General features: G+C 37.6%; 1 protein-coding gene and 1 pseudogene across 1 annotated transcript; both read left to right on the top strand.

Annotated features, from left to right (window-relative positions):
- The first annotated feature begins 557 nt into the window (after nt 1-557).
- On the top strand, nt 558-4,441 carry LOC130746173 (ankyrin repeat-containing protein BDA1-like; annotated as a pseudogene).
- A 4,673-nt stretch (nt 4,442-9,114) lies between these two features.
- On the top strand, nt 9,115-17,545 carry LOC130749039 (SUMO-activating enzyme subunit 2). The gene is made up of 11 exons (XM_057602313.1): nt 9,115-9,260; nt 9,349-9,438; nt 10,643-10,726; nt 10,807-11,025; nt 11,684-11,785; nt 13,114-13,572; nt 13,666-13,895; nt 16,163-16,256; nt 16,349-16,528; nt 16,597-16,694; nt 16,881-17,545. The coding sequence occupies exons 1-11, from the start codon at nt 9,231-9,233 to the stop codon at nt 17,209-17,211; spliced, it is 1,917 nt and encodes a 638-aa protein (XP_057458296.1). The 5' UTR covers nt 9,115-9,230; the 3' UTR covers nt 17,212-17,545.
- Nucleotides 17,546-17,994: the final 449 nt, after the last annotated feature.

Below are 17,994 nucleotides of genomic sequence, written 5' to 3' on the forward strand. Positions count from 1 at the left end.
AAAAGGCCTCCCACAGTGGCTAAGCTCGAGTTTTAGCTAAAAAATCAGCCACTTAATTTGTCTCTCTGTGTGGCATATTCCTCTTACACTTGACCAATCCAATTGCAAGGGACGAGTCACTCTCAATCGTGACATGCCTCACATTATATTGCTTACAAAACTGCAAAACATTTTGAATAGCCTTCACCTTCACTTCTGCCTCATACGCTCACCTCCAGTTGTTTTCAAAAATAGGCCCGGTTGTTCTCAGGGAAAAAAATATGAGATGTTTTTTTTTTTAGGAAAAATGAGTGACTTAAGGGTTGACGCATAGCAGAAGAATCTTTTTTTTTATGGAAACAGAAGAATATTCTTTACATATATACATAATACTACATAGATAATAGATTATGCTGAAGATAACACTTAATTACAGACAAGTCTGTGAGCTGCCTCGTGACAATCCTGCATGCCAAGTTGGCTTCAGTAGCTGGACATGTTCGTGGCCTGCCCCATTTGGATGTATTTATCTCAATTGAGGCTCATGCATTTTTCATATTAACACAATAGGGCAGAGATCACATCTTTTGCACACTTTTCCTGCTTCATATCCTCAAACAAGAGCATGGCGAGTGACTACAGCAGGTTGCAAGTTGCTTCTCAAACGGGTGACATAGATCTTCTCTACATAGTAATTCAGGAAGATCCATACATTTTGGAGCACTTAGATTTGATACCATTTGTTCAAACCCCTTTGCATGTTGCTGCATATGAGGGGCATCTTCAGTTTGCCACTGAGGTTATGAGGTTGAAACCTTCATTTGCATGGAAGCTAAATCAGGATGGTTTCAGTCCCATCCACCTTGCTATGCAAAACGACTAAAAGAGTATGGTGTTACGCTTTGTACAGGTGGATAGCGATCTTGTTCGAGTCAAAGGGAGGGAAGGCTTAACTCCTCTGCATCTTGCAAGTCAAATAGGAGAAGTTGACCTTTTAGCTGACCTCCTCTATGCTTGCCCTGATTCCATTGAAGATGTTACTGTGAAAAGTGAGACCGCACTGCACATTGCTATAAAAAATCAAAATTAAAAAACTACGAGTCCCTTCAAGTCCTGATTGGCATGCTCAAGAAAAATCGCGAGAGAGGTTCTATGGAGATGGAAAATATGATACTAAATTGGAAGGATGAGGAAGGCAACACCATTTTGCACATCTCAGCACTCACCAAAGACTCACAGGTATCCTCCAAGCTGAACAAATTTTCAGTACTAATGTGGTATAGAGAAGGTGTAAAAGCGACGGGTTAACCCTAACCCGGCCCTAAATATTGACCGGGTCAATTCTTAGACCCTAACCCGTCCCTAGACCCGAAGCAACCCGACAATATGCGGGTTCAATTTAGGACGGGTCTATGTAGGACGAGACCGGGTTGGCCCTAGGGACAATAAATCTAAGACTATTTAATACTAATTGTAAAATTTAAAGATAATAACATACTAAAAGAGTTATAAGTGAGAACTATTTTTTAGAAGAAAGAACTTGAAACGATTCAATTCTTGCATAATCTATTGCACATGAGAGGTTTACATTATGTTTGATTTATATGCACGTGTCACTCATTTTGTTTAATCTTTCTTCACTTGTCTCACATGTGCATAATGCACATGCATGATTTTCTCTTGTTAGAGCATGAAAGTCTTTTGACCAACGTTTATTTAATTCATAAGATAGATCTTAAACATTTTCATCTCATCCACATGGTAAGATAAATTTGAGCACTATCTATCACATTTTGACCATTATAACAAATTAAAATTTTATAAAATATATATGTGGGACGGGTCGGGTGGTCCGAGTGTTAATCCGAACCCGAACCTGACCTGGATAACTCAATGATCAACCTGAACCCGGTATCTTATAATGATCGGGCAGGGTTGAACCCGACCCTAAAGGCTTGGGGCGGGCGGGCTGGCGGGTAGGACCGGGTCTTGTACACCCCTATAGAGAACTCCATGCTCGCTCCTTCTCTCACAAACATTCAGTTTTCTTTTATTTTAAAATTTTAAAAATTTAAGGAAATGGAGAAACTAACGGGAACATGTTAATATTTGAGAGGAGTAAATATGTACTATATATAGAGTACCTTAGGATTTTACTCTCAAACGGTGTCATAATTTTTTTCCCTTTATTTGTCATGTCAATTAAAAAAGATATGGTAGAGAAGTTACAAACTTAGATGTTTTAATTGAGATGCCATACATTTGATGGTCCACATTTGATTGGTGAGATATATACTCGTAGGGATGGCAATGGTTTCGCACAAATTGCGTACCTGCAAAAGTACTGATTGTGGATCAGGTAAAAACCCGCTAAATTAGTATGGAGTGGGGCATGAGTAAATATTCACAAAAAATAATGAGTATAAATGTTAATATGAATATTATAATACCCAACAAACTTGGATATTTTTAATTGATATGTCAACATTTGATTTGTGAGATATAGTAGGGATGACAATGGGTTCGAACGCGTTGCGTACCTGCAAAAATATTGATCGTGGATCAAGTAAAAACTGCTAAAATAGTACAGAGTGGGCATGAGTAAAAATCCACAAAAGCTAATAAGTATAAATGTTAATATGAGTATTATAGACCCAGCCGGCCCTACTCCACACTATAAATATAATATGCATATATGCACATAAGGTAATATATCAACAAATTAAAGTTACTTTATACTTCTTTTATATACATATATATATGGTGTATCAAGAAATAACAATGTTTATTGTGAGAGATGAGAGCGTTAAATCGTGACTATTAAATCTAACATGAATGATATATATAACCTCGCTCCTTTTAAAAATAGAAGAGTAAGTTGGATTTTCATATTATATATACACATTTGGTAATTGTTAAAATTATTTTAAAAATAAGTAATTTAGTAACCTATAATTTTAAGAGTGTATAATTAACAATAAAAAATTGTAAATTTAAAGTCATAAGTTATAAATTTCTCGTTTACTCCTATTATATAATTATATAACTTTCTTGCTTAGTTCTTTAAAATATAAATTATCCATAGTTGAAGTGGGTACAAGCATGTGCATATTGGTACTGAGAAGGTATGATGATGAATATTCAAATTTTTACCAACGTGGGTGCGTGGAGACAGGTACTACTTTTTAAAACACGGGCTGAGAGTTGAGAGTTGAGACTATAAATATTAAATACCATACCGAAACCTACCTATTTGGCTAATTCCATCCCTATGAATGAGAGAAGTTTGAGGACAGAAGAATTCATTCATTGATTAATAACAAGGCAAGGATAGAAGATTACATATATTTATCATTTAAATTTTAAAGTAGTTTAATTAATTTAAATAAAATAACTCTTTTTTTCACTTCTTTCGAATATATTGCCTTAGTTTAATTGTTGATAATGATATGTCAGTTTTTTATAGTTAGAAGAAGAATAGATTAAGGAGATATAAGTGATTTGAATCTTGTACAACGTTTATGAAAACTACTTCTTCCTTGGTAGTACAGGCAATTGAATTGTTGGTAGAGACTAAGATTGATTTGAAGGCAAAGAATTTGGAGAATTCAACAGCATTAGACATAGCAGTCAGTGATGAGATCGAGACTATATTGTCCAAAGCTGAAGAAAAACATCGCTCATGGGTCATTATTATTGTTCCCACATTTGCAGATGCGCTAAGATCAAAGATCGCATTTGTGGAGAAAATAATAGTCTCTTTACTCCGCATTGGAAATAGTATATCAGAGGAGCAAAGAAATGCTATTTTGATAATTGCTGCTCTTGTGGCAACAGTCACCTATCAGGCAGCACTGAGTCCCCCTGGCGGAGTTTTCCAGGCAAATGCAGGTGACAATAATAATGTGAACACCACTTCCTCCAATTCCTCAACCATTAATACCCGAGGGAAATCGGTCTTGTCTGGAAGTAATTTCTTGGCGTTATACTTCATGAACACATTTACCTTTCTGTTGTCAATTATGATGTAATATATTCTGACCCCAAGTGGGATATTGGGAAGAATGTTGTACATTCCAGTGTACTCGATGGCCGGATGCTATATCTTCGCTATCATGATGATATCGCCTACCAGTACTTTCATCACTTCACTTTGGAGCTGCTTATACTTCTTCGTGATCATTGTGATGACTTTTGCATTTATATTAGTGTCCAAATCTCGCATTCAGGTCAGGATCCGCGAAATCGACAGAAGGAATAGTGCAAGAGTAAATAAATGGTAGTTATAGCTTTGCTGCAAATTAGCCACTTTTGTCATGTAATTAGGTGCTTGCTGTTTCTGTATTACCTTAAGTCATATCAAGATGTATGTGATACTTAAAATGATGTGTGCTAATAAACATACATGTTTACAACATTCATATATTTTTATTAATATTTTCTTTTATAGACTAAATGTCAATATTATTATCATTATATGCAAAATATTCATTCACACAGTTCACAACTCCTCTGCATCACCAAAATTTTGTTTCAAAGCAGAGGCGTCAGAACCTACACCATCGTTTTCATCGTTAACGATTTCCAAATGTCACCATCTCTATCGTAATAAACCTCGACGGCCAAAAAACTATTGCACATAACTATAAACTCTAGGTCAGTTTTGCCTTTGGCGCCATGTTGTTGGCGGCGGCGTCTTTGGTGTTGGTTCATGGCAGTGTCCTTGGAGCCGTGTTTTGGTTAGTTCTTGCTTGAGGAGTTTTCTTGCCAAGGGGTCAGTGGTGGTGAATCTAGATTGGTGGTGTTGTGGTCGGCGTAGGTAGTTTTTGGATCGTCTGTTATTGGTGGTTGTGACTTTGCTTTGGATTCGTTGCCCGGTATGCTAGTCCGACCAAATCATCTGTACGCCTGTACTCTTGGGTATGATTTTATGATTTCGCTCTATGATAAGTATCTCTCCCTGTTTTGCGTCCCCTCTAATAGCGAGAGGACTCTGTTTTTGTTGGGTTATGAGACTTATTGCTGCTTTTCGGTCCCCGACAATTGCCCGTTCTCGTTTCGTATGTTTAGTGCTTGATCCAAGGTCGAATCCTTGTTGACGATGTTGCTTGGGGTTTATCCTGCATTTTGTGTAGGTGTTGTTTAGGTGCTGTTGTTTTAAAAGTTTTTATTTGAGGGTGCACCAAAGCATGTGCTTTTAGGCTTTATTATGTATTATTGGAGGGGATTTTGCTCACTTCGTTGAGTACCAATAGTATTATCTATCATTCATCTACTATATATATATATATATATATATATATATATTTCAGTCTGATTGAGGCCACACATAGCTAACTCAACGATCTACAAATTTGAAAAAGAACCTGAATGAAGATTCGACTTTTAGGAGGGTCCCGCGATTGTCGGAAGCTGTGACATGCTAATGCTCAAAAACATTAAATTCTCGACACAGTCTGGAATGAAAGGATCACAGCCCTGGCTACAAGTCGCGAAATTTCAGTCTGGTTATGGCCTCACGGAGCTAACTTAACGAGCTACAAGTTTGAAAAAGAACCTAAATGGATATTCGACTTTTAGGAGGGTCCCGCGATTGCCGGAAGCTGTGACATGCTGCTGCTCAAAAACATCAAATTCTCAACACACACACACACACACACATATATATATATATATATATATATATATATATATATATATATCAGAAATACCTTGAATGAATGAGAACTACATGGTATATTTAGGATTTTCTTGTTGCCAGGCTAATAAAAAATACTGAAACTTTTTTATAAATGGATATGAATTTACTTTAAATAATAATTTTTCTATTTAAATAAAACTTGATCATTCTTCTTTTAGAGTGTTAATTTATTTATTATTGTATCAACAATGATTTTTTTATAAATTTCTCTATATATAATTAATAAATTTTTGAGAATGTTATCTTCGGTCTTTGCGAGAAGCCGAGTCTTAACAACTCTTATTGCATAAAAAGCTTGTTGTACATATGTTGTATGAATAAGAAGTGTTAATACAAGACACATTAAGCTAACAACAAGTGGAAATATTTGTTGCTTTTCCAGTTTCAACAACTCCTAGTAAAACTCGGATAAACTTGACATTTTCCTAAATTATAATCTTAGGAATCATCTAAATGCTAACGTCTTAGCTGAAACGATAAACTCATTTTTCAAGCTTGGAAAAACATAAAGAAGGAGGAGGAGGAGACACGTGGTAATGGAGGTAGTAATGGCGGTGAAGGGTAGTGGTGGCGGCGGTGATACACATGGAGGTGGTGGCGAAGAAGAATGCATGTGGTAATTGAGCTGGTAATGGCGGTGAAGGATAGTGGTGGTGGCGGTGGCACAGGTGGAGGTGCTGGCGGTGAAGGGTAGTGGTGGCGGCGGTGGCACATGTGGAGGATGGATGTGGAGGTGGTGGCAGCGGTGAAGGTGGTTGTGGTGGCGGTGGCGGGGTGGTGATGGTAGTGGGTGGTGATGGTGATGAAATTACATGTTATTGAAACTAAAAATCATAATCACAAAACCATATTTTGTAGTTTTGAGAAACAAAATAAAACAGTTTTGAAAATCAATAAAAACTCACTTCAGCTCCATTTTTACCGAACACGTTTTGTTTTTAAATTTGCATTTGAAAACAAAAAACTGAAAACTGGCAACCACCCCGAACGGTGCCTAACTTTTACAAGAAATATATACTGAGATTTTGGAAAATATATTTAGGGGCGCGAATAGTAAGTTTAAAGCTGGTATGTCGTATTAGACATGATAATATTAGCTTTTATAATACATTATGAATTTATCTATTGTTTGTTGGTAACATTGTATTTATACTCTTATCCATCAATCCACTCTTATACATTTTAAAACGTTGAATTATTTAATCCAACAGATGAACGATAGATAAAACCTGATAAGATTATGACATATAAGCTACTCGAAATTATTTAATTTACTGTCACAATCCCCACCCTCCACCACCACTGCCGCCACCGCCATCGCCACCGCTACCACCACCACCACCTCCACCGACATAATCACCACCACTCAACACCACCACAACCCTACACAACCACCAAAGCACTACAATATTATCGCCACCACCACAACTAACTCTACCACCGTCACGACCGCCACCACTCCTCCACCATAACTAAGGTTGTGTTACCATAATAATTTCTTAGTGCACATCACACAGAATAATTTAGGTATCAATAATTTATTAGGCACATGTTTGCGTTATTTTTGGGGTTGGCGCTCTTTTCCCTTGACAACCCTATAGAATCTCACACCCTCAGGTCAACGGTTCGATTCTCCGCCATGATGTCGAGTCTGGATGAGCTTGACTGAGCAGAACCGGAAGGAACATTCTGAGCAGCTTGAGAATCTGGAATGGAAGCAGAAGCAGCAGGAGTAAACACTACTGGTGCAAGTGCTTGGCATCTAAGAAGGAGTAGCTTGAGTGATTTATCAAGTGAACCAGGATAAAATCCTTGTGTGTTTTTCTATCTCTTATCTTTAGCACTTAAGTTCTCGAAAGATTTGTCAAAATCTTTAAGGTGGAAGTTTTATACTGAAAACGTTATTCAAACCCCCCCTTTCTACCGTTTTTCATACCTTCAGGCATCATACATCGTAGCACTAGAAGAGCTGAGGAAGAAGGCCTTTGAGGAGGACTTGTTCCTTAACATCAAGCATCCAGAGGGTACAACGACCATCGCGGAGCTGACACGGACACTGCTGGAAGAGGACCTGCGTCCAGAGGTGACAAACTTTTCAACTAGCTTTGACTGGTCAGAGTCAAGCTTATCGTCAAATCTAACATGAATAGATTCTTCAATAGTCTTAGCATCAGTATTATAAAATCTAAAACCTTTAGATCTCTCAGAGTAACCGAGTAATAGACACTTAGAAGACTTAGCATCAAATTTATGCAATCTATCCTTAGTATTGAGAACATAACAAACACAGCCAAAAGGATGAAAATAAGAAATGTTGGGTTTTATGTTCTTCCACAATTCATAAGGAGTCTTATTCAGAATTGGTCTCACAGAGATTCTGTTCTGAATGTAACATGCTGTATTTACTGCCTCTGCCCAAAAGTGCTTAGCCATGCCAGTTTCTTGGAGCATGGTTCTACTTGTAAAGGATTGGCCAAGATAGGTTCATCTGGGTCAACTAGACGTTCAGGTCTAGGGCCAGGATATCTCCTAGGGCTTGGACAAGTGAGGTAATATTCCTCTAAGGTAGACACCTTTTCTTTTCTGACCTCCATGAATTTTCTAATGGATTCAGAGTTATTGGAGGGAGAAGAATCAGCAACATTGGTTGGGAAGGATACAGGTGTAAAGGCTGTGGAAGAGTCTGTATCCGTGGGTTTGAGAGCCAGACGTTCTGATGCTCTTGGGACAGAGTGATCAGAGGTTCTGGGTTCATGGTCTGTGTGGGTAGGCTCTGGTTGTGCATGAATGATGGGTTCAGAAGATAATGAGTTGTACTGAATGGTAATGGGAGAGGTAGGTTCTTCTGACCTTGAGGGTTGGTTCTGAAGCAAATTCCAGAGAGGTGCTTCAGTAGGGGAAGGGTGAAAGAATGAAGATCTTGGGGAATGTGGTGGAGAGGTGGTTTGTGCAGCTGGTTGGGATTCAGGAATAGGAGTGAGGGGATTTGAGGAGTAGCCAGGTTGTCGAGGTCGAATCTCCATTCTGCCAGGACTTGGAGTTCCTCAGGAGCATATACACAGTGAACGGCACAGCCCCGTTCTGCAATTGGAACACTCTGGTCTTGAACTTGACCTTGATCTTGTGTCGGATTCTCAGGGCCCCTTTGACCCGTTGCTAGACCAACTACCATGTGAGGGAACTGAGGTGCATCTGCAGTAGATCTTCTGGTTTGTCTCACCATTTTTGAAGCGGTTGAAGGTTTGAGGTAGAAGATGAAGATTGGAAGATGAAGAGAGATCGAGAGAGAAATCGAGAAAAAGCGGTTTTGAAAAGTAGAGAGAGCGAGAGTAAAAACCGGAAGTGAAAGAGATCGTGTGTGTATAGTGGGTTTTAACAAATAACCGTTGTTGATTCAAAAATCACTTTAAGATCAAAGGTTTAAAATTTTTATTTATTTTTCCTATTTAAAACAAAAATTCGCCAATTCTTCACTCTTTTCTCCCCTCTCTCATGATTTTTCAACGATTCTTCTTCTTCTTCTCCTACAACCCGTAAACCCACACTCTCAATGGCCTCTTCATCTTCTTCCGTTATCCAGGTACTCAACAACGACCCTTCACTACTTCTTCACCTTCGTCGTTTTGCATGCCTCTGATGTCGTTTTGGGGTTTTGTGTATTTTTGCAGGATGCGAAAGTGCTCATGGTTGGCGCCGGCGGAATTGGCTGCGAACTCCTCAAGACGCTCGCGCTATCCGGCTTCTCTGACATACACATCGTGAGTTTTGTTTCTCATCTTGTTTTTTAAGGGTTTTTGGGGATTTGGAATTTCGGTTACTTTGTTAGGGTTTTGAGTAAATGGGGTTTCTGGATTTGCGTTAAAGTTTCAAGCTTTGTGTGTTTTGAATGATGGGTGTTTCGAAAATTTCGCGGTTGCTTTTTTGGAGGGGTTATTGAGTTGAGCGAGTAATTTTGTTGTTATGTAGGGGAAGTGTTTGTGAGATTGAGGGGTGAGTGTTGCTTGTGCACTGAGAAAATATTAAATTGTTTTGAGCTCTTAATTGTAGTGCTCATATATGCTATTAAAATTAGTTTAGTGTGATTATTATTTTTTACTGTATTAGCAGCTTGATTGCTTACCTTTTTTTATGTGGTTTGTGACTTCTGTTTTGAATCTTCAATGGGGGAGAATTTCGGGTAATTGTTTCTTCTTTGGTATGACCTATAGTTTTTGTTGGCTCGAGGGGCGAAGGGGGGGGGGGGGGGGCACGCAGTTGGTTATAGGTTTAAGGGAACTGTTTTAGTGCTTAAGGTCTGCTGGTTTCGGTTTCTTTTGCGGTAATTTGGATTGACCATGATGAGAGTAGTTATTTACTAGTGGAGTGGTTGTGGATCTTGATTTTTAGTTACTATAGCTATTACAAATATGATATTTGAGAATCATATTTTAATTAAGGGTACTTTATGGTATGGATGATTATGGTAACACAACCTTGTAACGTCTGCTAGTCAGTGCTTAGGGTGATAGGTTGATGGACATTGGCAGATCTGCCAAATGCTGTAGGATGTTGTACTCAGTATGCGTTTCTTGCTTCTAAATGGACCTCTTGAGAGTGCTTGTCCTTGTATCTTCCCTACATATTTTTGGCAAGGAATCTGCCATATGTGTATTGTTTACTCTATACATGCATATATACTTATAATAGGGTTGACTATACCTGATGGAATTTATCTTTCATGAATCGTTAAGCATAGCCAAGCTTGGTCATGTCATTCTTTTGTATTATTTTCCATGGAACAGTTGTTCTTGTTGTAGTCTGAGTTATTATTCTTCTGGGAGTGAGTTGTTTTGTGTGCGCTTGCTAGGAGGTGGTTGATTACAAGATGCCATTTTGTGCATTTTCTCTTACTTATCTGTATGGTTTTAAACTATGGATTTGCTTTGAGGCATGAATATGCTTCTTTTATTTTCAAATATGCAGATTGACATGGACACTATAGAAGTCAGTAACCTGAACAGACAATTTTTATTTCGACAATCCCATGTTGGGCAGTCCAAGGCTAAAGTAAGTTAATCTGTTATGGTCATTATTGTCACGGTGTAGATTTTTTTGTTGCATATCCATCTGATGAGGTCTTCAACCAGGTTGCCAGGGATGCTGTGTTAAAATTTAGGCCCCACATAAACATTACGCCATACCATTCAAATGTTAAAGATCCTGACTTCAATGTTGACTTCTTTAAGCAATTCAATGTTGTTCTAAATGGACTTGATAATCTTGATGCACGCCGACATGTGAATCGCTTATGCTTGGCAGCTGATGTTCCTCTGGTTGAAAGTGGAACTACTGGGTTCCTTGGTCAGGTAATTTAATTGTAATTAATTGTTTCTTGATTAGTCAGATTCGTTTTCAAATTTCAACAAGAGGTTCTATTTTAGCAACTTTTAGTAGATTCTGATTGGCTCCTTTTTGTGGCTGACAATTATTTTTATATACTTAAGAGTATTGCTGCTGACTTAATTGTTGATTATCCAGTTGTCATTATAAGACTATGTGAAAATCAGTAAATATCTTATATGATCGATCTCTTGATTTGGAAAGAACTATGTTTTCTATGTAGTATGCTTCTAATCTTCAAAATTTATTTCTGTGCTAAATTTTTAATTCTACTTTGTGATTATCCTATGAAGTTTTATTGAACACTCCTTCTCTTCATTCTAATTCTCTGCTATGTTCTCTGTGACTAATTTGATTTAAATTCTTTATAAGTTGATTATTATTTTGATTCTTTTATTCTTGTTGAATTGATTTAAATTCTCTTCATATTCTCTGTTTCTTCTGCTTGTAACCTCAGCTGTCTACTGGTTTCCCTGGCAAGCATGTATGTGAAACATTTTTTTTACCAATTTTCACAACATATTTGCTTGTTCTACATATTTTTATTTCGATGTTTGTAGCTGTTATGATATATTGGTTGCAGCTTTTCAATCATATTTGTGATATAGTTTTAATTGAAACCAGGTTACTGTACATGTCAAGGGAAGAACGGAGTGCTATGAGTGTCAGCCTAAACCAGCCCCCAAGACATATCCTGTTTGTACTATCACAAGTACCCCATCAAAGGTATGTATTCATTTTCACTTGTATATTGAAGGAGTTCCTTCATCCAGAATGGAAATTATTAGAAAGAATTAAAAGACTAGTATACTTTTAATGTTAGTTGTATTGTGTGATAGGCCTACATATGTGATAGGCCTACATATGTGATTATGAATCTCTATGTTTTATAGTTTGATAATTCTTGTTACTATATGTTTTGACTTTTTATACCCTTTTGGTTAGTGTCTTTTGCTAGGATCTAAGGCTATGTATCTAGGGAACTTAGAAGCTATGAAGTTATAGGATGTTAAGTCATCCATAGAAATATTAGGCTGTGCATAATTATTTGGATTTTAATTGAATCTTTATGATGCATTGCTATATCTCGATGGACAATGGATGACCATTAGTTATATACCATTTAATCAATGTTGTCAATTACCCCCAATACTATTCTCTGTTCGTCCTGTTGTGCTTGATCGTGGCTGTTGCTGCTGCTATTCATGCTCATGTTAGCACAAATTGTGCCATTCGTGAGCACAACTTTGAGGGCCATGGGTAAACCTATTTTGCCCTAATTATTTGATTGTTATAGACGTGTTTTTGGAGAGATAGATCGGGTGCCCCTACCTTTCAGGGAAAATGTTGGAAACCTGATGCGGGCCCAGTTGTCAATAATAGGCCCAATATGACTAGAGTCTATGTAAGGAGGAGAGAGCGGTGCAATGCACCTGATAATATTCAGCATCTCACTAGGTCAAACTTCAACCTTCATGTTGCCTCTGTCCAGCCAAGCCCTCTGCTTTCTTCAGTGTCATTTCGGTCCAATGATTTCTGTCCAATCCTGGTTGTTTCTGGCCAGAGTTTGCTACACCTGCACCGTGTTCTTCAGTGTTCTATTTTTCCTTTCTGATATGTACTTTAAGGTTATCTTCTGTTTCTGCTCTCACGTGCTATACTTTTTTTCTTCTAATTTTACAGCCTTTCTTTTTCACGTACAAGTCATCTCCTATTTATCCTCGAACTATTTTGACCTCTGAATCTCCTTTTTGGAGTGTTTTGGCTCCTTTTTGCTCACCAGTGACCAGTGCATCCTATTATGAACCATCTTACTATAGCATTTTTGGGGTTGTTTGATACCTTTCACTGTCTAGAATTGTTAACTACTCATTCAGCATGATAATGAAGGCCATCATTAGTTATATATTTTAGACGAATCAGGAATGGATAAGTTTTTGACACTGAAGCTGTTGGATTTTGCTGTCAAATTAAGCATCTATTAGAATTATAAATGTAATATGTACTTCAAACTTCTTTCTTATGAGTTCTAAGCTTTCATCTTTTTTTGGCAGTTTGTTCACTGTATTGTGTGGGCAAAAGACCTGCTTTTTTCCAAGTTATTTGGGGACAAGAATCAGGAAAATGATTTAAATGTTCGCTCAAGTGATGGTGCCAGCTCATCAGAAAATGTAGAGGATGTATTTGAACGTAGGAAAAATGAAGACATTGATCAATATGGAAGGAAAATATTTGATCATGTATTTGGGTATAATATTGAATTAGCTTTGTCTAATGAAGAGACTTGGAAAAGTCGTACTAGACCGAAACCTATTTACAGCAAGGATGTTCTATCTGATGAACTGGTTCAACAGAATGGAAATTTAGATAAATATTCTGAATTTGTTGATGGATTATCAGTTTCTGCCATGGCATCTTTGGGCATGAAGAACCCGCAAGATATCTGGAGCCTTGAAGAGAATTCTAGAATATTTCTTGAAGCACTGAGACTATTTTTCACGAAAAGGGAAAAGGTCTGTCTGATTTTACACGTACTTTGATGTTATTTTATTGGGATAGCTTGAACCCCTTTTTTGGTCCTTTTTTTGATGTATTTTTTGGAGCAGGAGATTGGTAATCTGAGCTTTGATAAAGATGACCAGTTGGCTGTAGAGTTAGTTACTGCAGCTGCAAACATACGAGCTGCATCATTTGGCATCCCTCTGCAAAACCTCTTTGAAGCTAAAGGAATTGCTGGTAATATTGTGCATGCTGTTGCGACAACAAATGCTATTATTGCGGGGCTGATCGTCATTGAAGCAATTAAAGTGCTGCGAGGTGACGTTAAAAGTTATAGGTATGATGGGATAAGGATTCCTCTTCCTGCACATTCTATATTTTACATTGGTTGTATTGATCGAGAAGTGATTTTGTACATTTTGTTTGGGTCTGAGAATTAGAAGTTTATAACCAATGACGCCTTAAGGAACACCATACCTCTTAATAACTGAACTTGTTGATTCTTGGAAAGAATAAACTTAGTATAATAATATTGCTGGTGCTAAACCAAAGAACATATGTCTGTTTTCCTTGTATTTTGTTTTGAACGCTTGATGATTGTCATTCTTATCAACTCTGCTGTGTAGTCAGTTTACTTAATTTTTGACTTGAAAGACTCAGCACGGTTATGGCTGGAGTAGATATCTTTAATGACATGTTTGTTTCTTTGGTAGAATTGTTCCCGTGAAAATGAACTTCAGAATACAAAATTCCCATGCTTGACATGGATTTTAAAAACTATTACTGGGCTATGTGATTCCCACTAATAGATATGTCCATAGTTTACTTGCTGCTGTTTATTCGCATGATGAGGAGTGGGTATCTTGCAACTATGGGAATGGAAATCATTTCGAAATCCACACTGCCGTAACTTCCACCTCACTTTTTAATTCTATCACACACTTCTATCTTTTGTACCAAACAAATAGACAAATTTCAAACTGATATATATATATATATATATATAGACACACACACACACACACACACACACACACACACACACACTTTTCCTGGGAATACTGTTCCCAGGGAATGTGATCCTTGGATCAAATGCCTTCTAAGGAAAATTTTGTCCTTAGCTTGGTTATTTTTGTACGCTTTTTTGTTTATTAATTTAAAGGCTTAAATAAGTTTTTCGTCCCTAACCTTTCCATAATACCTGGTTTTCGTCCCTCGCCGGAGCAAAGGTGGGGTTTAGTCCCTAACCTTTGCCAAAACGTTTGGTTTTCGTCCCTCCGGAGCTCTGGGTCAACGCCGGAGCTCCGGTGGCCCATGTGGCAATGCCACATAGGATTAGTGAGGCCACGTGTTATTATTATTATTATTGTTAAATTTTGGATCTCATCCTCATGTATAAAATTGAATTTGGTTTTAGTCCCTGGAATAGTAATCATGATTTGGCATGCATCCTTACATAGAATATTGATCTGTGTTTTGGTCCCTTATTGGACATTAAAAGGCTACTTAGGAAGAAAAAACGTGTTAAAGTATGACAATTGCTAAGGCCACAACATAATTTCATGCCTAAGTCAAAATATTCTTACAAAATGATAGTGGTCCATCCACAAAGACATAAATTGCCCAAGTGGCTTAACTTGGCTACATCAATAAAAATAGTGGTCCATCCACATTAGCACGCACAGGAGCAAGCTGGAATGTGACAAATCCTCAAGAACCAGCACAGGAGCAAGCTGGAAACCAGGCACCAACAACAGCTCCAACCCCTCCAGTAAGTTTTCACCATTGACTTATGCATGAAATTATGTTGTGGCATTTGCAATTGTCATACTTTAACACGTTTTTTCTTCCTAAGTAGCCTTTCAATAGGGGACCAAAACACAGATCAATATTCTATGTAAGGATGCATGCCAAATCATGATTACTATTCCAGGGACTAAAACCAAATTCAATTTTATACATGAGGATGAGATCCAAAATTTAGCAATAATAATAATAACACGTGGCCTCACTAATCCTATGTGGCATTGCCACATGGGCCACCGGAGCTCCGGTGTTGACCCAGAGCTCCGGAGGGACGAAAACCAAACGTTTTGGCAAAGGTTAGGGACTAAACCCCACCTTTGCTCCGGCGAGGGACGAAAACCAGGTATTATGGAAAGGTTAGGGACGAAAAACTTATTTAAGCCTAATTTAAATACATGTTAGCTGTATAATATAAAACTATTCACGTGTCTCAACTTAATTTTTGGATAGTTGGTTCATGACATGGTTTTGGAGTCTGATAAAATGATCTAGAGTTCGATCCTTATTGCCCTATTATTCTAATAAAAGTTGAATTTCAGCAAGGTAGGAGAGCTAGTGCACTGTTCACGCTTCAAGTCCAATGGGCTCTTGCGCGAGGGGGCATGCTAGAAGTATAATATATAACTATTCATGTGTTTTCACCCAACAACTTAATCTTTTTAGTGTTTCTTTTTGGTGGTAGAGATATCTATGCAGTTCTCTCATTGTGCTCATTTCCTGTAATAATTTTCATTACAGCGTCAACGTTAACTTTGCTGGTTTTTAATAGATTTTCTAATCTTATTTGGACTATCATAGAATGACATATTGTCTGGAACATCCATCAAGAAACATGCTGCTTATGCCAGTTGAGCCATTTGAACCTAACAAATCTTGTTATGTTTGTTCTGAGGTATGGCAAATCTCCCTTTCCCTCGTCTGTTTCTCAGAATCAGTTGTTACAAATATGCTTACACTCACTATACTTGTTTATGTGGGAACCAGACTCCTTTATTGCTTGAAATAAATACAAATCGTTCAAAGTTAAAGGACTTTGTGGAAAAGATTGTGAAAGCTAAGCTTGGGATGAGCTTCCCAATTATTATGAATGCTTCAAACCTCCTTTATGAAGCTGGAGATGTTGAGGATGACATGGTTGCAATTTATGAAGCCAACCTTGAAAAGGTATATTTCCCGTCTTTGGTCAAAAAATGAAATTTCATTTTATTTATCCTGTTTTCCTGCCTGTTCAGGTCCTAGCTGAACTTCCTTCCCCAGTGACTGGTGGCACAATGCTTACAGTAGAGGATTTACAACAGGAATTCAATTGCCATATTAACATCAAGCACAGGTTTTTACTCAACCCTGTTTATGTATTCTGAGTCAAACTCGTTCATTGTATCAAATATGTAGGGTTTCTTGTCTCTCTCTATCTTGAATTAAGGTTGGTTTTCATTCCCATCCCCTGTCCCTTCATCCCTGATGACTATTTTTTCTTGGTTCTAAATATTTTGTTTTTATGGTGATTTGAATTCAGAGAGGAATTTGATGAAGAGAAGGAACCTGATGGGATGGTTCTCTTAGGATGGACTCAACCGGTGTCAGCTGCAGAAAATAAAGACAAGTCTGTTGTTGGTAATGGTACCAACATGTCAGATTCAGCAGTAACATCCGTCGAGTCTGCAAACGATGATGAGATTGGTATAGTTTCTGCAGTGAAGAAAAGAAAGCTTCCTGATGATTCCGATTCGATAAATGCTGCTGATGAAGTGAGGAATGGCAAGCAATTGCAAGTAATCGACGATGAAGACGATCTTGTTATGCTTGATGGGAACTTAGACAGTTTTAAAAGGAAAAGGATGTCATAGTCTATGATGACTAATATCTGAATGGATTCTTGCATTCTAATTTATTAGAGGTTTGGGAATTCTTTAGGCCATAGTTGATCTAGGTTTGCTGCTATCAGCCTTTTGTTTTGGTTACATACAATCTTTTTCCCTTGTGGTTTTTCTCTGTAGCAGCAATGTATTATTCTTGCTGATGCTGACGCCTGACAGAGGGTTAGTGACCTAACAAGAGTAACTTTATCATCTCACTTGAGATTAGAAAACACAAGTTTTGCTTACTAGTATGTGGCATCCTATATTCCTATTCAATTACTGTCATGTACATTTATTTATCATTGAAATGTGACTTTCAACCTGGGCAGTGTCTTGAAATTTTTTTTAAGGTAGCTTTTTATTCAATTTTTCATCTGAAAGATTTCCAGATGATGTGTGGAAGATTCAATACAAAACTGTGATATATTATAACGATTTGCAACTGTATAGGCATGAAGATGCAGCACGTGTTGTTCATAATGTTACCCTTTCAAAGTGCCCAGCAATAATGTAATATAAAACCGGGGAGAGTTAACTGAACTTCAGGCTCAAGTGTACAAAACTGGTGCATAGTCTACGCTTCAAGCTCAAGTGAACTTTTGCGTAAGACGGTAAGAGAGCGTGTTAGAAATATAATATAAAACTGTTCATGTGAATTTACCTTACAACTTAAGCTTTTGGGATTTGGGATAGTTGGTTTTTGATAGGTAGTTTTTCACGACGGGGAAGAAGTGATTAAAAAGATTCAATGTGCATCCAAACATGCCATCA

The sequence above is a fragment of the Lotus japonicus genome, chromosome 3, assembly GCF_012489685.1.
Source record: "Lotus japonicus ecotype B-129 chromosome 3, LjGifu_v1.2".
Lineage (NCBI taxonomy): Eukaryota > Viridiplantae > Streptophyta > Magnoliopsida > Fabales > Fabaceae > Lotus > Lotus japonicus.